Source organism: Onychostoma macrolepis, chromosome 22 (genome assembly GCF_012432095.1).
Source record: "Onychostoma macrolepis isolate SWU-2019 chromosome 22, ASM1243209v1, whole genome shotgun sequence".
Classification (NCBI taxonomy): domain Eukaryota; kingdom Metazoa; phylum Chordata; class Actinopteri; order Cypriniformes; family Cyprinidae; genus Onychostoma; species Onychostoma macrolepis.
Genome location: NC_081176.1, coordinates 30,808,701 through 30,824,010, shown reverse-complemented (window position 1 = coordinate 30,824,010; position 15,310 = coordinate 30,808,701). Strand labels below are relative to the sequence as shown.

Below are 15,310 nucleotides of genomic sequence, written 5' to 3'. Positions count from 1 at the left end.
TCTCATTCATTGCATTTGTGATAACAGTCAAACCTTTCAAAGTTAAACAGTGATGTATGATGCAACAAATGAGAAGGTTGCATCGCAGAAACAAAAAAATGGTTTAATAGTTTGTTTTAAAATCCCAGAGGAAACACAAAACTACCCATAATCCTTAAGTAAAATCAGAAAAGTCAGTCAAACAAAAACTACACCCTTATTATATAAACCTGTTATATGTAAGGGATAATCAATGGCTAGCTGTGCATCAAAGGATTTTAATGCACGACGTGGAGGCAAAGAACCGCCCGACACTAGCCGTTGATTATCCCGCTTATTCCATGGTCATTTGCCAAGTTATATACAAGTTAAAACTATATTGCTCTTTGCAGCGCAATATTTGTAAAAATTACGGTTATTTTCGTCAGTTAAGTCTCTTTAGCGCTAGCATTCTGCCAGTTTCAAATCAGACACAGAAATGAAATAGTGTGGTAAGACTACATTTATTTGAATGAATTATAGCATGTATTTCAATTAATTATCGATCGATCGAGAGAGAGAGAGATGATAGTTGTGTGTACCTCCTTGCTGCATCTGCGCGTCTCTCTCTACGAACAATTAACGTTACTTCAAAAACAGCAATCTTATCACCTCGTTGCTGGGGAATATAATGTAGCGATCTAGTATCTATCTTTTATTTTAGAAATAAAAAACGCGGGGAAGCGTTGACAACAAGTTTATATGTGTGTGCAGCACAATCTGCGATCCCTGACCCTCTCTCTCTATATGTATGTGTGTGTGTGTGTGTGTGTGCAGTAATGTGTGTTGATTAATGTGCATCAATTAAAGCAGCACATTAATATAGAACGGTGATTAAACTGACTTGGAACTACCTGTGCATTAAACGGTTATACTGCATACCTGCCAGCCAATCAGAATCCAGTATTCAGGCAGATCATGGAATAAATAAATATATAACAGGTTTATATAATAAGGGTGTAGTTTTTGTTTGACTGACTTTTATGATTTTACTTAAGGATTACGGGTAGTTTAGTGTTTCCTCTGGGATTTTGCAAAGAACAATGCAAGTTTTAACTTGTCTATAACTTGGCAAATGACCATGGAATAAGCGGGATAATCAACGGCTAGCCGTGCTTCACGTCGGGCGGTTCTTTGCCTCCACGTCGTGCATTAAAATCCTTTAATGCACGGCTAGCCGTTGATTATCCCTTACATACAGATATTCAAATCAAAGTTCAAATGTTGTGATTCTGCTCCGAGTTTGTTTCTTGCATTTTTTTTTAATCTCTATGGAGAAAATAAACAAGAAAAATCCTGCAAGTAACAAGGCTGTGAGTCACTGTTATGCTCCATAGCTACAATGACAGAATTCAGAAAATGTGAGTATTTTGTTGTTGCATTTAGAGTATGGAGGAGATCTTACGCTGTTACAGTAAAGAAGAAAATCCTGAACTCAACAGACAGATTGAATTCATCATCAAACAGCTTAATTCGGGTAAGAAAAAAAGCATTAAAAAATTGTTCACCTAAAAATTAAAAATAAATAAATAATTAATCAGTCATCACCCTATTGAACCAATATAACTTTGTTCTTCTGTGGAACATGAAAAATCCTTTTTTTGAACAATATCCTGGTCACCTTTTTCAGTAAATTTAAACTGAACTGAAGAACCAAGTTATCAGGTTCAAAAGGAACAGAACGCTCCATAAAAGTATCATAAATCATTGGTCAGTATGACATGGAATTGAGTGAATCATTTGACTTTTTTTATAATGCGTTTTTTTAATGATTTTTTCACAATTCAAGTTCACTGAATTACAAAGAGTTGCCAGGATATTCTTCAAAAATTTAGCTGCTGCATTCCAAGGTTTATTTCCATCATTGTTTCACTAATTCTTTTATATTCATTTATGATTCTAACATATACAGCGGACATCCCTGAACATGAACCTGAGTCGGATGATGAAGAGGATGACGACGATGATGACGAGGTAACTCACTTTGATTTTGTCTTCTAAGAAATGTATTGCTTAACACGAGTTCTGATTTCACATAAACTGTGAAAGTTTTATTGGCAGTTTACCACTCAGTCCTTTGATTTTATTGTTTGATCTTGTTAACAGGAAGATGTTATGGAGGCAGACCTAGATAAAGAGGAAGTCCTGCAGCCTCAGCCAAAAGAACTTAGCGGAGAATCTTTGCTGACAACAGAGTATCTCGGGGTAAACCATCACTCTACAGTATATTTATATGACGAGAGAAACTGGTCCAGAACTTCACATACAAGAGTATTGTAGGTTAAAACATGTAAATGGTTAAAGGGGTCATATGACGTTGCTAAAAAGAACATTATTTTGTGTAATGCAATATGTTTATGCGGTTTAAGGTTCAAAAAACACATTATTTTCCACATGCTGTACATTATTGTTGCACCTCTTTGCCCCGCCTTTCTGAAAAGCGCCGATTTTTACAAAGCTCATCGTTCTGAGAAGTGAGGCGTGCTGTGATTGGCCAACTATCCAGTGCGTTGTGATTGGCTGAATACCTCATGCGTGTGACGGAAATGTTACGCCCCTTACCGTATTGTGATGCCGTATCCTGGCACGACTACACAAAAACAATAAAACCCACTAACGAGGCATTTGTTGCATCCAGTGGGGACATAATTACTGATTATAATGACTTATACTGTCTATTTACTAACATTACCATGTCTGTATTTGTGATCACAAATACAGACATGGTAAACAACAAGCACTACTCTACACAGCTCAAAACTCGTGTTTGAATAGTCAGTGGCAAATTCTTTAAATATGAAAACATACAGGCTGTGAGTCAGAAGCCCCAGACTGTCCTTGCCCCACTTCATAGAAACAGTCTTTGAGCACAGCTGGCAGGCTACTCTCCCAGGTTCAGGAAATAGTCCTCCGTAAAATGTGCTGCACACACTCTAATATTTGGGTTGAACTGTTCTGGAACAGTGTTGTAAATACAACTTAACCACTGATTTCTAGTTGTGTCCTTTTTTGGAAGCCCAAACAGAGTAGTTTTGCTTTCACAACGAAACACAGCGTCTCCAGGACATGGCGCTGGCGGCAGCAACAATACTACAGCGAGAATAAAAGTCCCGCCTTCTTTCATTGCATATACATTTGGGCGGTGTTTTGCAAATCTCCCCACACCGTGACGTAAACATTTGGGAGTGTGTTTGAATGAGCCGTTTTAGGGGGCGTGGTCGATTTTTAACTTTTATAAAGAATATCTCTTTGGGTTTTAAGACTTCAGTCTTTGCAACTTCAGGGATCTTATCTATGCACAAACAACTTGTAACACTCCAAAGAGAAAGGAATACTTGAAATCGCATCATATGACCCCTTTAATATAAGATGACTTTTCAAAGTAAATTTCATTTACTCACCCTCAGGTCATCCAAGATGTATTTACTTTTTTCTCTTCATTAGAACAGAGATTTTTAGCCTGAAACTGTGGTCCTTGTTGATTCATAAAAAGCAGAGTCAAATTTGAGAGTCAAAAAGGCATATACAGGCAACACATAATTAATACCCATGGCTACTGACAAGATATTGAGGTGTTATGAACAGTTAAAAATTGCTGTTAAAAAATGGCCATATTCTGACAGTAACATCCTGTTTTTTCATTACAAGAGTAAAAAAAAACAATGCATTCTGGGTAAAAATTTGTTGTTTTCGAGAAAGTAGCCTTCTGCAGTCCTTGAAGTAACAGCGCTCAGATTCGACACTCAGAGGCTGTGCTTCAAATCACACCCTACACCCTCATTCACTATTCCCTACATGAGTTTACCAATATAGTCCACCTGACAGACAGAATGAAAACTAATGAGTGATTTCAGCCAGTGATGAACAGCTGCTCTTAACAAGCAGAATCACTGAAGAAAAGAGCAAGAAATGAAACTACAACTGACAAACAGCCACAGCCTTAGATAAAATCAACTGAAATAAAATGAAAAACACATTACAGTTTGACTTTATTGCTGTCATATATCTACAAAATTACTTGGGAATTAATAGACATTTATATGCTTTATTGAAAATGTTTTGTTTGACCTCACCATTATGGTGATCAGTGTTGCTTTGGTTGGACTCTTGACCCTTGACTTTTTAATGCTAGATTTTTTTCTGGCTGATGTAACTGTAAGCAAACTTATAAGCAAAAAAAGCCAAGAAAAATTGTAAGTAAATGTTTTTGGGTTATATGGATTGTAGTCATCATGAAGCGGCCTGCTTCTCTGACCGCATTCAGTGGCTAATCTTTAATGGTGTGTTGTGGTTTCTTATTAGTTTCATGTTATTTACAATATATGATACTGCAAAATAACAAACTATTATGAAGAATTGTTTGTAAAGCATCTTATGCACAAAACCTTTAGTACTACGGCATCATTTAGACACACACAGACATCAAGAATCAGCATATGAATCTCAACAATGGTGAGTCAAAAGCTTAATGCTACAATGCATGCTGGGTACCAGCACAGTACAAAACTCATCCATGACTCGCAGCATGCATTGCAGGAATAAATTATGTCCCTGAATCGTCCACTTATTAGGGCCCGAGCACCGAGGTACGAGGACCCTCTTGGAATTGCTTTGTTTATTTTCTCTAATTCTTTCTATGTGCTTTTATTTTTGCATTCCTTTTTATGTTGAGTTATGGTAGCGGGTTTTGTGAAGTTCAGAGTTGATCTGTTTATTTATTTTGGTTGATTGTCACCATTGTTGAGGTTCATACGCTGATTCTTGATGTGTGTTTTTATCAATCTTGCATAACAGCCTGCTCATTCTTTTGCTCTAGTGTGTTATTACAACATCACTTTGGTAAGAGAAGATATACTGGAAAAAAAAACAGTGAATGTAGTTTTTTGTAATGATGGTTATATCATTAGCAAAACATAATTAACAATATTGCAGATTTTGCCTTTGCTCTTTTTTGGCATAACAAATGTGCTTTAAAAGACATGCTTACAACAGCCAAAGAAAAGTTCATGTTAAAAAGTCAAGGTTCAAGAGCCCAACTAAAGCAAACACTGATCTCCATCATGGTAGTTAAAAAAAAAAAAAACTTATTTTTTTCTGTGAACGTCTGACAGAAATAGCATCAGTCTGGTTAGTAATGTGTAAAGCTGGTAATGCTGTTTTAGGAGTTGTTTGATCAGCTCTTGAAAGATTTAATGTCTTTATTTCAGTTTATTTCATCTAAGGCTGTGGTTGACGTCATTTGTAGTTCTTGTATTTCTCTTTCTTCAGTGATTCTGCTTGTTAATAGCAGGTGTTCATCATTAATGCTCAATAATCACTTAATTAATCACAGAATTATCTCACTAACTTCAGTGTTACTTTAACACTCTGTAGTGTGCACACATTATAAGTTTTCATTTAAAACTATGGATTTTGCTCTGGGGCTTATAGGGTTAAAGATGTAAGATGAAAAAACAGCATGAAATGTAATTTAACAGCAATAAACTGTAATTAATTCACGGCAAAAAAAACTGTAGAAAAAAGGAATTTACTGGCAACACGGTTGCCAGTAAATTCCTGTTAATTCAAGGAAGTAACCGTAATTTACTGTAAAACTTAACAGTCAGATTAACCAAAGGAAAAAAGTAATTTTTACTGAAATATTAGTGAAGGTCCACAGAACACAGTTATGCAAAGTCATGAACTGATAAGGAGAGTAAATATTTAACTGAACTGTATTAATGTGTTTTTTGCACAAGAGAGATCTGTTAGTTTAATGTAGTTTTGTGGGTCACCATTGTGCTGGAGAGTAGAGCCTGTGCTTCAGTCAATGATGAGCCACAAACACTGATGTCCTGCTGCTTTATTTAAAGGCAGTAACTGTGCAGTTGCCTAGCGGCGATGATCTTTTTGTTGAGTTCTTCAACACATGCATGTGTGCTATAGCTGATGATGAACTGCAATTTGAGTTAAAGACATGTTTTTAGTTATTTAAAGTGTTTGTAGTTTTATACTATGAAATATTTCTTCTTAGTGGACTCAAATGAAATAAGTTCACATTACTAACACCGAATGAATACTAGTATTTTAAACTCGAACTGTTTGAAGCAATTGGAGCAGAGTTCATTTCCGTGGTAGTATAACAGTAACATACTGTAAAAATGAAGAGCTGTAAATTAACTGTAAATTTATGTCAGTAAATTACTGTGATTTAACGGCACAATTCACAGCAATTAGTTGGCAGGAATTTCTTGTAAAATTACAATACATTTTTAACAGTGAAGCAAAACGATTGGTCTGTGCATGAAACTGAACATTATTTAAAACATTATTACCAGTAATTCAGAGCTTTAGTCAAACAGAGATCTGATTCTTTTCCACTAATTGGTTCTTTCGGACAAATTGTTTCAATAAACTGGTTTGTATAACCAATTAATTTAAGTAATCATGCAATGACGTAACGTATACGCAATTGTATTATTAAAGCGCCCAATAATAATGTGGAATGTAGGTGCATCTAAAGCATAAAAAGTGAATAAACTTCTTATTCTAAATCAGCTTTTAAACAATGAGAAACCATAAAAACTTTGATTTTGCCCTTTTATTCAAGTGTTCGGTTCACACATATGCATATTAGTGGCTCATCAGTCTTCGGTTCGAGTTGAACTGTTTCCTCAGTTCAGTGACTGTTGGAGGAACTGGAGCGCTGAATGAGTTTGCAAAAACCAGCATCATAAGATCATATACGCCGGTATTTTGGTTCGAGTCGGAGTGACTGTCAGGCATCTGAAAGGGAGTTTGATTAACTTTCGTTTGATTGATTAACTTTTAGATCTGTACTGCTCACCCTGTGAACTGTTTCAGATGGTTCAGTCCGATTTCGTGAACTGGTTTAACAAGTCTACCAAAAAAAAAAAACAGTTCAAAAGAATGATTTCTTTATGAACCATAGAGAAACTGTTATGTATGTTGATTTGTTTGCGATGCTGGACGATCAGATGCTAAGTATCTCTATGATGCTTTGTAGATAATGACCAACATGGTGAAGATGAAGAGAAGATCATACCCTCCATCATCTCGCAGCATAGACGAGCCTCTCCAGCGGCCCGTTACGCCCAGTTCCCACAAAAACACCATGTAAGAACCTCTTTCTGAATGCCTGTTCACATCAGGAGGAATATTTGGTGCTATTTTAGAAACAATCTTATGCTTTTTTCAATTCAATTCAATTCAAGTTTATTTGTATAGTGCTTTTTACAATACAAATTGTTGCAAAGCAGCTTTACAGGAAATTAAGTTTCTACAATATATTTATATATTGTAGAAACTTAATGTATTTAACTTATGGCAAAATTTGGCAACCTCTGAGGGGTTGGCATCATCTCTTCTCAGATGTTTGGTCATCTCAGATCATTTAAGGGTTGGATCCAGACTGAAGCTTCTGTAATTCCTAGTTACCACGGGATGAAACAGAGAAATAAATAGAGACATAATTAGCGTAGCTGCTGTTCCATCCAAGCAAAAATTATTTGTTCAACCCAAGCTAAAAAATGTGCGTTTGATCAGATATAACTGCAGTACAAGATTATATGATGCATTATGTGAATGCTTGGCTAAAGAGATGTGTCTTTAATCTAGATTTAAACAGAGAGTGTCTGAACCCCGAACGTTATCAGGAAGGCTATTCCAGAGTTTGGGAGCCAAATGTGAGAAAGCTCTACCTCCTTTAGTGGACTTTGCTATCCTAGGTACTACCAAAAGTCCAGAGTTTTGCGACCTTAGGGAGCGGGTTGGTTTGTAGCGTGGTAGAAGACTAGTTAGGTACGCAGGAGATAAACCATGTAGGGCCTTATAGGCAAGTAATAATATTTTGTGACTGATACTGAACTTGATAGGTAGCCAGTGCAGAGACTGTAAAATTGGGGTAATATGATCATATTTTCTTGACCTGGTAAGGACTCTAGCAGCTGCATTTTGGACTACCTGTAGCTTGTTTATTGAAGATGCAGGAGAACCAGCTAGCAGTGCATTACAATAGTCCAGTCTAGAGGTCATGAATGCATGAATTAGCTTTTCTGCATCGGAAATAGGTAACATGTTTCGTAGCTTTAATAATATTATTAGAATATGAATGCAACGCTCTGCACGTTAAGCTTTTTCTCCCCCATAGAAAACGCTTAAGGTAGGCTAATTAAAGGTTCATACAGCTCGTATATGTTCACAATGGAGCGGTTCATAAAGTTTTATTTTGAACTTGGACTCAGGTATAAAGAAATACAGTCAGTGGTTATAGTTCAAGGCACGGTTTTGGGACATTCTAAAACGCTTAATGTGGCTTCCCTGCTAACACACAACATAACAGTCATGTAATTTTGTTAGCTGGGTTAATGTTTTAAAACAGTGACATTGGAGGACCAAATTCGATAATAATAAATACTAATAAAATTATTAGGCTGATATTAATAACCTTATTAATAATATTACTATTAAAAAGCAGAATAGCCCAGAATATGAACGCAATGCCCTGCATGTTAAGCATTTTCTCCCCCATAGAAAAGTGCACTTACTGTGGTGGCTTAATATATATAAAAAAAAAATTAAAAAGTGATAAAAAGCTTAAGTTTTATATTTTATTAAAACTTTACACTAAAAGCAATGTGCTAAGAGGTTTATTTATAATTTTTTTTTATTGTCTGCAGGGGAGAAAATACTGCGCGTTCCGTTCTGAGCTGTGCATAATATAAACTGGATTTGGTATTTTTAAATCACCGTCTTCATTCATTAGCCTACCTTAAGCGTTTTCTGTGGGGGAGAAAAAGCTTAACATGCAGGGCATTGCGTTCATATTCTGGGCTATTCTGCTTTTTAATAGTAATATTATTAATAAGGTTATTAATATTAGCCTAATAATTTTATCAGCATTTATTATTATCGAATTTGGTCGAAAATAAAACATTAAGCCACATTAAGCGTTTTAGAATGTCCCAAAACCGTGCCTTGAACTAAGCACTGACTGTAGGCTATTTCTTTATTGAGACCAAGTTCAAAATAAAACTCTATGAACCACTCCATTGTGAACATACAAGATGTAAAGTAAACTGGAAGACTTTGTCTGAACTCAACTGGTTTTGCAAGAGAACGCAAATGAACAGGTTTGACTACTTTAGTAATTTCCATCAGTATACATCTTAATGTTTAAGCATATAATGATATTCTAGGGAATTGTGTGCTTCTAATTTTAAAGCAACAGTTTGGACAGGACCCTTTTCTATTCTAACATGACAATGTCTCTGTGTATAAGGCAAGGTTCAAAAAGAAATGATTGATTTAGTCAGTGTGGAAGAACTTGACTGGTCTGCAGAAAGCCAAGTCCTAATCCAAGCTGAACACCTCTGGTGTGACTTTAAATGCAGATCTTGAGCCAAAAACTCTTTACCAAACACCAATGACTTGTACATATGGGTACAGTCATTTTAGACACTTCCAAAACTGTTGCAACAGAGATGGAAATACAATTTTTAAATACATGAATTATGTTTCCATCTTTGTTGCCACAGTTTTGGAAGTGCTTTTTCTGTTCTAAAGAAGGGGGCGTCTCAATACTTTTGGCAATATAGTGAATCTTTGTGAGAGAACGCAAAGGTTTTGTGAGGGAACGCAAATATCTTTGTGAGAGAACGCAAAAGTTTTGTGAGGGAATGCAAAGTTTCTCGAGGGAACACAAAAGTTTTGCGAGAGAACGCAAAAATTTTGTAAAAATTTTTTACTTCCACCCCGAATTTTTCCCACCCCCATGTCCCTTAAGGGGCTCCGTAGGAATCTATTAAATCAACCAAAAAAATTTTCATGTGACTTGGAGCTTAAAACCATCTTGCATATTAATATTAGAATCATTCAGAAATCTTCCTCTCTTGGACAGAATTCATATGAAATTTACTCATACCCAGATATGGTTCATTGGCGTGCCGTGTTACTTTTAATAAATGCAAGTGTATTAGTTTGATTCCTTGTTGTTTTAGTAACCACTTATTGTTTAATAATTGAGGTGTTGTCATTGGAGGCATCTTAATTTGAGATGATTATACAAGATATAGTGATTCTTGCCCACAGCGGAAGTGCAAATTTGTCTATCTGTGGAGAAGTCAATAGTTCTGCCCTTAAGTCAAATAGTGTTAATGTGCAAGCAGGATATGCAAGACTCCATCCACAATTGTATATATCCTCATTGTTTCTACTGAAGCGTATGGAATAGTAATGGGAACTACTGCAGACAATTGGTTATTTCTGAATTTCCTAACTTTGAATTTTCAGCATTTCATCAATTTAGTTAAAACACTTTGAGCGTGTTGGACATGGTAATGTGCATTTGTACATGTGTTTATGTGTATTTGCCTGTGCAGAGCTGGTGGTGATGGAGTTTACGCTGTTACCCGACTGAGAAGTGACGATAGCCCCACCCATTCTCGCTTTAGTTCCCGCCCACCTACTCGCACCGGCAGCCGCGCCAGCACTGCGGAATCCATCCACCAAACATTAGGTATGTGTGCGCTGTCGACTGACAAATATTTAAATATGTACTCTATCATGTCTTATTTAGGCTACATCCTTTTTCATCCAGCTCAAAAGTTAGGCTTTTTGTAATGTTATTTTATATCCCAGGGCTCTAGACTTCGACCATTTTTTGAGAATGTGCGAGTAAAAATTTGACGTGGTCGCACTTGTGCGAGTGCATGGCCTGCGCTGCTCCAAAGCATCTGCTTCATACAGCGCGCGCTGCAGAGCCACGACACATTGTAGCAGGAGTCAGATTTCACTGATGACGTGAAGAGAGGCGCTTTCAGTGCGAGCACTTCAGGTGTAGAGTCTCCACGGACGGAGCACATCGGAGGAAGTGGTTTTCAAATTAAAATGAAAGACCGCTTCTTAAACCAGAGACGGTGAACATCTTGGTATTCTTGTGGAAAAAAACATGCAACAGCCAGTTTAGTTTTACTTTTCTTTTTGTTTTCGTTTTGAAAAGCTTGTTATCTTTGCTGTTTACCTCACGTTACGCTATGGAGGCTTTCCTTAATTTTTTTTTTATTGTTTATTTGATTCCTCAGTGTTTGCTAAACATTCTGTAATTTATTAGTTGGTATATAATACAGCATGTGATATGTCCTATGCTATGCATCGTCTTTTTCTTTTTAGTTAATAAAGGTTAGGCTATGTAAGCTAGTTTGTCATTGTAGCCTACTGTTTTATTGTTGTTGTGCTTTTTAATTAAGAATAACAATGAATCCATCTTTTGTTTTAGTCTTAAAAAGTGAAAGGTGTATAGATATAAGCAAAACAGACAATTATCTTTTCTTGTAAAACATTGACACCAAGATTGCGAATTTGAAAGTGAAAGTGCACGAAGAGGAATTCCTGTTCACAAAATTTAAATCACAAATAATACTGATGAAAAACGGTTGAATGTTGAACACTTTCGTTACCATATAACTATAAACTATGATAAAAGTTTGTCAGCATGCATTAATTAATCAAATGTTGTAGCAAAAAAAACAAATGCGACCAAATTATGTGCTCGTGCGACCAACTGAGAAAGTTAGTCGCAAAAGAGCAACCAGTGGGAAGAATGAGTCTAGAGCCCTGTATCCTATGGTCCGATGTCATTGTTGTGTAACCCCTCATAAAGATGAGATCACAGTTGCATCTTTAATAAATATTCAATGTTTCTCTGAAATGATTCAATTTCCGAGGCCTTTAGCCTGGACTGTGCTTTCATGGTCCTCTAACTTCCGTTCCAAATGCACTGCCTGATGAAATCACTTTCATGTGGTTTTCAGTGCCTGCAGGCGAGGGTTTGTCTGAGAATGCTACCATCCAAGCACGATATCAGACAAAGCCAGATATGAAGTGCTTTAGTCGTCCATAGTTTGTCATGTTTCATAATTGTATTCTCTGAAACATAGGTAATCATGTGCATAGGTAGAAAATTTAGTTTGTTTGCCTCAAGCTATTTTCTTTTCTTTTTAATTAGTATCAGATGTGCATTTTTTTTTTTCAGCCCTGTTATGTAAACTTGGGACATCTAAATAGAGTTTAAAACTATTATGTGGATAATTGAAAAAAGTAAATAGTAAATAGTAAATAATAAATAAAATGTAACAAATAAAATTAGCTCAAATATTCAAGCAGGACTGTTGATATAATTAAAATTCCCGTGTAAATTAAGGGGAAAATTATATTATTTTGATGACTTTGGTAATCTTGATCATTTTGGTATTGGTTAAATGTTTAGTGATTTTTATACATTTTGGTAACAGATGAATGTTTGATTGCTTTAATAATTTTGGTAATGGCTGGGTATTTGATCTTTAATTTTAGAAACAAAGCTGAAAGTTGTTTTTAATGACTTTGGTAATGGGTTTGTATGTTTGATCATTTAAATGACTTATAATTTAAATGACTGATAACATGATTGAATCTGTGATGTTTTAAAACCTTTGGTTAATTGGTTAATGACTTTGGCATCAGGGCTAAATATGTAATCATTTTAATGACTTTGGTAACAGGGCTAAATGTTTGATTGTTTTAATAACTTTGGTAAGAGGGCTAAATATGTGATCGTTTTAATGACTTTGGTAACGGGGTTGAATGTTTGATCGTTTTAATGACTTTAGTAACAGGGCTAAATATTTAATTATTTTAATAACTTTGGTAAAGGTTGAACGTTTGATCGTTTCAATGACTTTGGGTATAGGGCTACACGATAAATAGGAATGAAATCGCGATTAGACAGAAGCTGCGATTGTCATGCGTATCTTTCAGTTAAGTGCAGTTCTGTGATCAGCAGTAAATCTCCATCTGAAGGCCAGAGGGCACTCTCGCGCAGAAACGCCAAATACGCCAAATCGCTGCAGCTGAATAAACAGAAGATTTAACTTGGCTTTCATTGATTCAATGTGACTAATAAACACACAACTACGACAATATATGGTTTATCTAAGTTCTTATGATTATAATTTTCATTATAATAAAATATATATATAATGCAATGTTAATCAACATAGCCTTTATCACTGCTTATAATATATGTTGTGTGCCTTATTTCAAACACTCAGCTGACGTTAGTTTGGAGTAAAAACATTATTAAATGTGGTATTTTCACATGCGTTTTGGTAACGGCTAAATGTGTGATCGTTTTACTTACTTTGGTAACAGAGCTGAATGTTTGATCATTTTAATGACTTTGGTAACAGGATTGAATGTTCGATCGTTTTACTGATTTTGGCAACAGGGCTGAATGTTCAATTGTTTTCATGACTTTGGTAACAGAGCTGAATGTTTGATCATTTTAATGACTTTGGTAACAGGATTGAATGTTCGATCGTTTTACTGATTTTGGCAACAGGGCTGAATGTTCAATTGTTTTCATGACTTTGGTAACAGGGCTGAATGTTTGATCATTTTAATGACTTTGGTAACAGGGTTGAATGGTTGAACTTGGCAAACGTGGTCAATGCAGGAAGTACAAATATGGGATTCAGACTCCGCTGCGCGTCGGGTGGTTCTTCGCCTCCACGTCGTGCATTCAAATCGTTTAATGCACAGCTAGCCGTTGATTATCCCTTACATAATGGATAGTTCTGCTTCTATAGTCTGATTGGATGAGCCATGTTCAAAGCTGTTTACAGTTACAAAGACTGAAAATAGTGTGCAATTAAAAAAAAAAAACATATTATTAAGAATTAGAATTAAGTATTAGCTTTGCAAAACTCCTCAGTCTCTTTAAAATGACTTTCCTCTTTTTGCACGTGTTTAGCATGTGTCTTAGCCATAATATTGTATCATCAAAATTATGGGGCAACTGTTTCACTTATTTATCATTGATTTTCTCTGTTATTAGCTAATCTTATTTAATTTCCGTATGAACAGTAACCATATAGCACATCTTTCCTAGACCACTTTGCATTTCCTTGTAAAGTGAACAGCTCTCAGGTCCTTCACTGTGGCGTGTGTGTGTTAATGATGTCAGCCGCGCGTGAGGTAGGTAGGGGTGGGTGTGTGTGGGTGTGTGTGTGTGTGTGTGTGTGTGTGTGTGACATCTTTTGATCTTTCTCCAATCAGCAACCGATTCGGAATGCTGGCGTTCCTCTGTGGAATCAGGGCTCATGGGGTCCCCAGAAAGACATGTACCTCCACCAGGCCTGAACAACAACAACGGCCACTCGTACAGGTGGGTTTGCGGCACATTCCGTGTATTTTTAGCCCAACATTACCCATCTCGGGATCTTCCACAGCTGAGTTACGTTACCAAGAGGTTTAAGGATCCGGGTGCGACATTCCATGCTCACTGTGGCAAGACATATCTAAAATGTAAAGGCCCTCAAGATCCAGTGTTATCAAGTGTGTCACAGGCTGTAACTTGGCTCTGGAAGGCAGCAAGCTGGAGAGAGACCAGAGGAATTTAGGGGTGGGAGCGAGGCATCGAACCTTGAGTGCCACAGGACAGACTTTTTCATGAGAATTAAACAACTGCTAAACAATGGGCTGATTCAGTTCCCTTCCTTCCTAAATCCCTGTCCAACCTGACTCCTGGAGACCTGTGGATGTAATAGCCCTGTGAACACACGTGCATTGCATTTTCTTGTATAAAGCTTCAATTTTAACCGCATTCAGCAGAAAAACTGCCAAATTGAGCGTATAAGCTGAATTCTTCATTGTCTCATTTATTTTGTAAGGTCAGAGACATGTAAATATAACAACATAAACTTGTCTAAGGGGACGTTCACACCGAAAACATTTTTCCATTTCCATTGTTTTTCTATGGAAACGTGTGCTAGATGAATGTGTTTGATCACTGTGCCTGTGTCTTTTGTCTGGCGTAATTCATAGTTTGAGCACCAAGTATTTAGAATGTGTTGTGCTTGAGACACTATGTATGCTCAGTATCATTTTGTTATGTCTTTACAAAAACATGTAAAAACATAACAGATTGACACATTGAGCATGCATAGTTAGGGGCTGTTCACACACAATGTTTTTACGCGTTTTTGCATTCCACTGCACATTTCCATTGTTTTTCTGTGTTCATATGTGCTAGACAGATGCATTTGACCTGATCTTTTATAGTGTATTGGCACGACATTCTAAAAACATGGTGCTCAAATTTTTTGAAAATGTCTCTATCTTTTTTTTTTTTCATTGCACTGCCCTGGATTTTGTGTTTTTAAATAGAAATACGCATTTTGTGTGAACAGCCCGTAACTATGCATGCTAAATATAATTGTGGTATGTTTTCTGTATTATTGCATTCAAAAATATT

General features: G+C 36.3%; 1 protein-coding gene across 4 annotated transcripts in view; it reads left to right on the top strand.

The window, feature by feature from the left end:
• Positions 1-15,310, top strand: part of LOC131530854 (lisH domain-containing protein ARMC9) — a 51,749-nt gene that overhangs the window by 20,263 nt on the left and 16,176 nt on the right. For all 4 annotated transcript variants that reach the window (XM_058761337.1, XM_058761336.1, XM_058761339.1 and 1 more), the window contains 6 exons: positions 1,405-1,495; positions 1,931-1,992; positions 2,125-2,223; positions 7,025-7,134; positions 10,398-10,534; positions 14,113-14,221. In XM_058761337.1, coding sequence (XP_058617320.1) covers positions 1,405-1,495; positions 1,931-1,992; positions 2,125-2,223; positions 7,025-7,134; positions 10,398-10,534; positions 14,113-14,221 — 608 coding nt within the window. The remainder of the gene's footprint in view (positions 1-1,404; positions 1,496-1,930; positions 1,993-2,124; positions 2,224-7,024; positions 7,135-10,397; positions 10,535-14,112; positions 14,222-15,310) is intronic.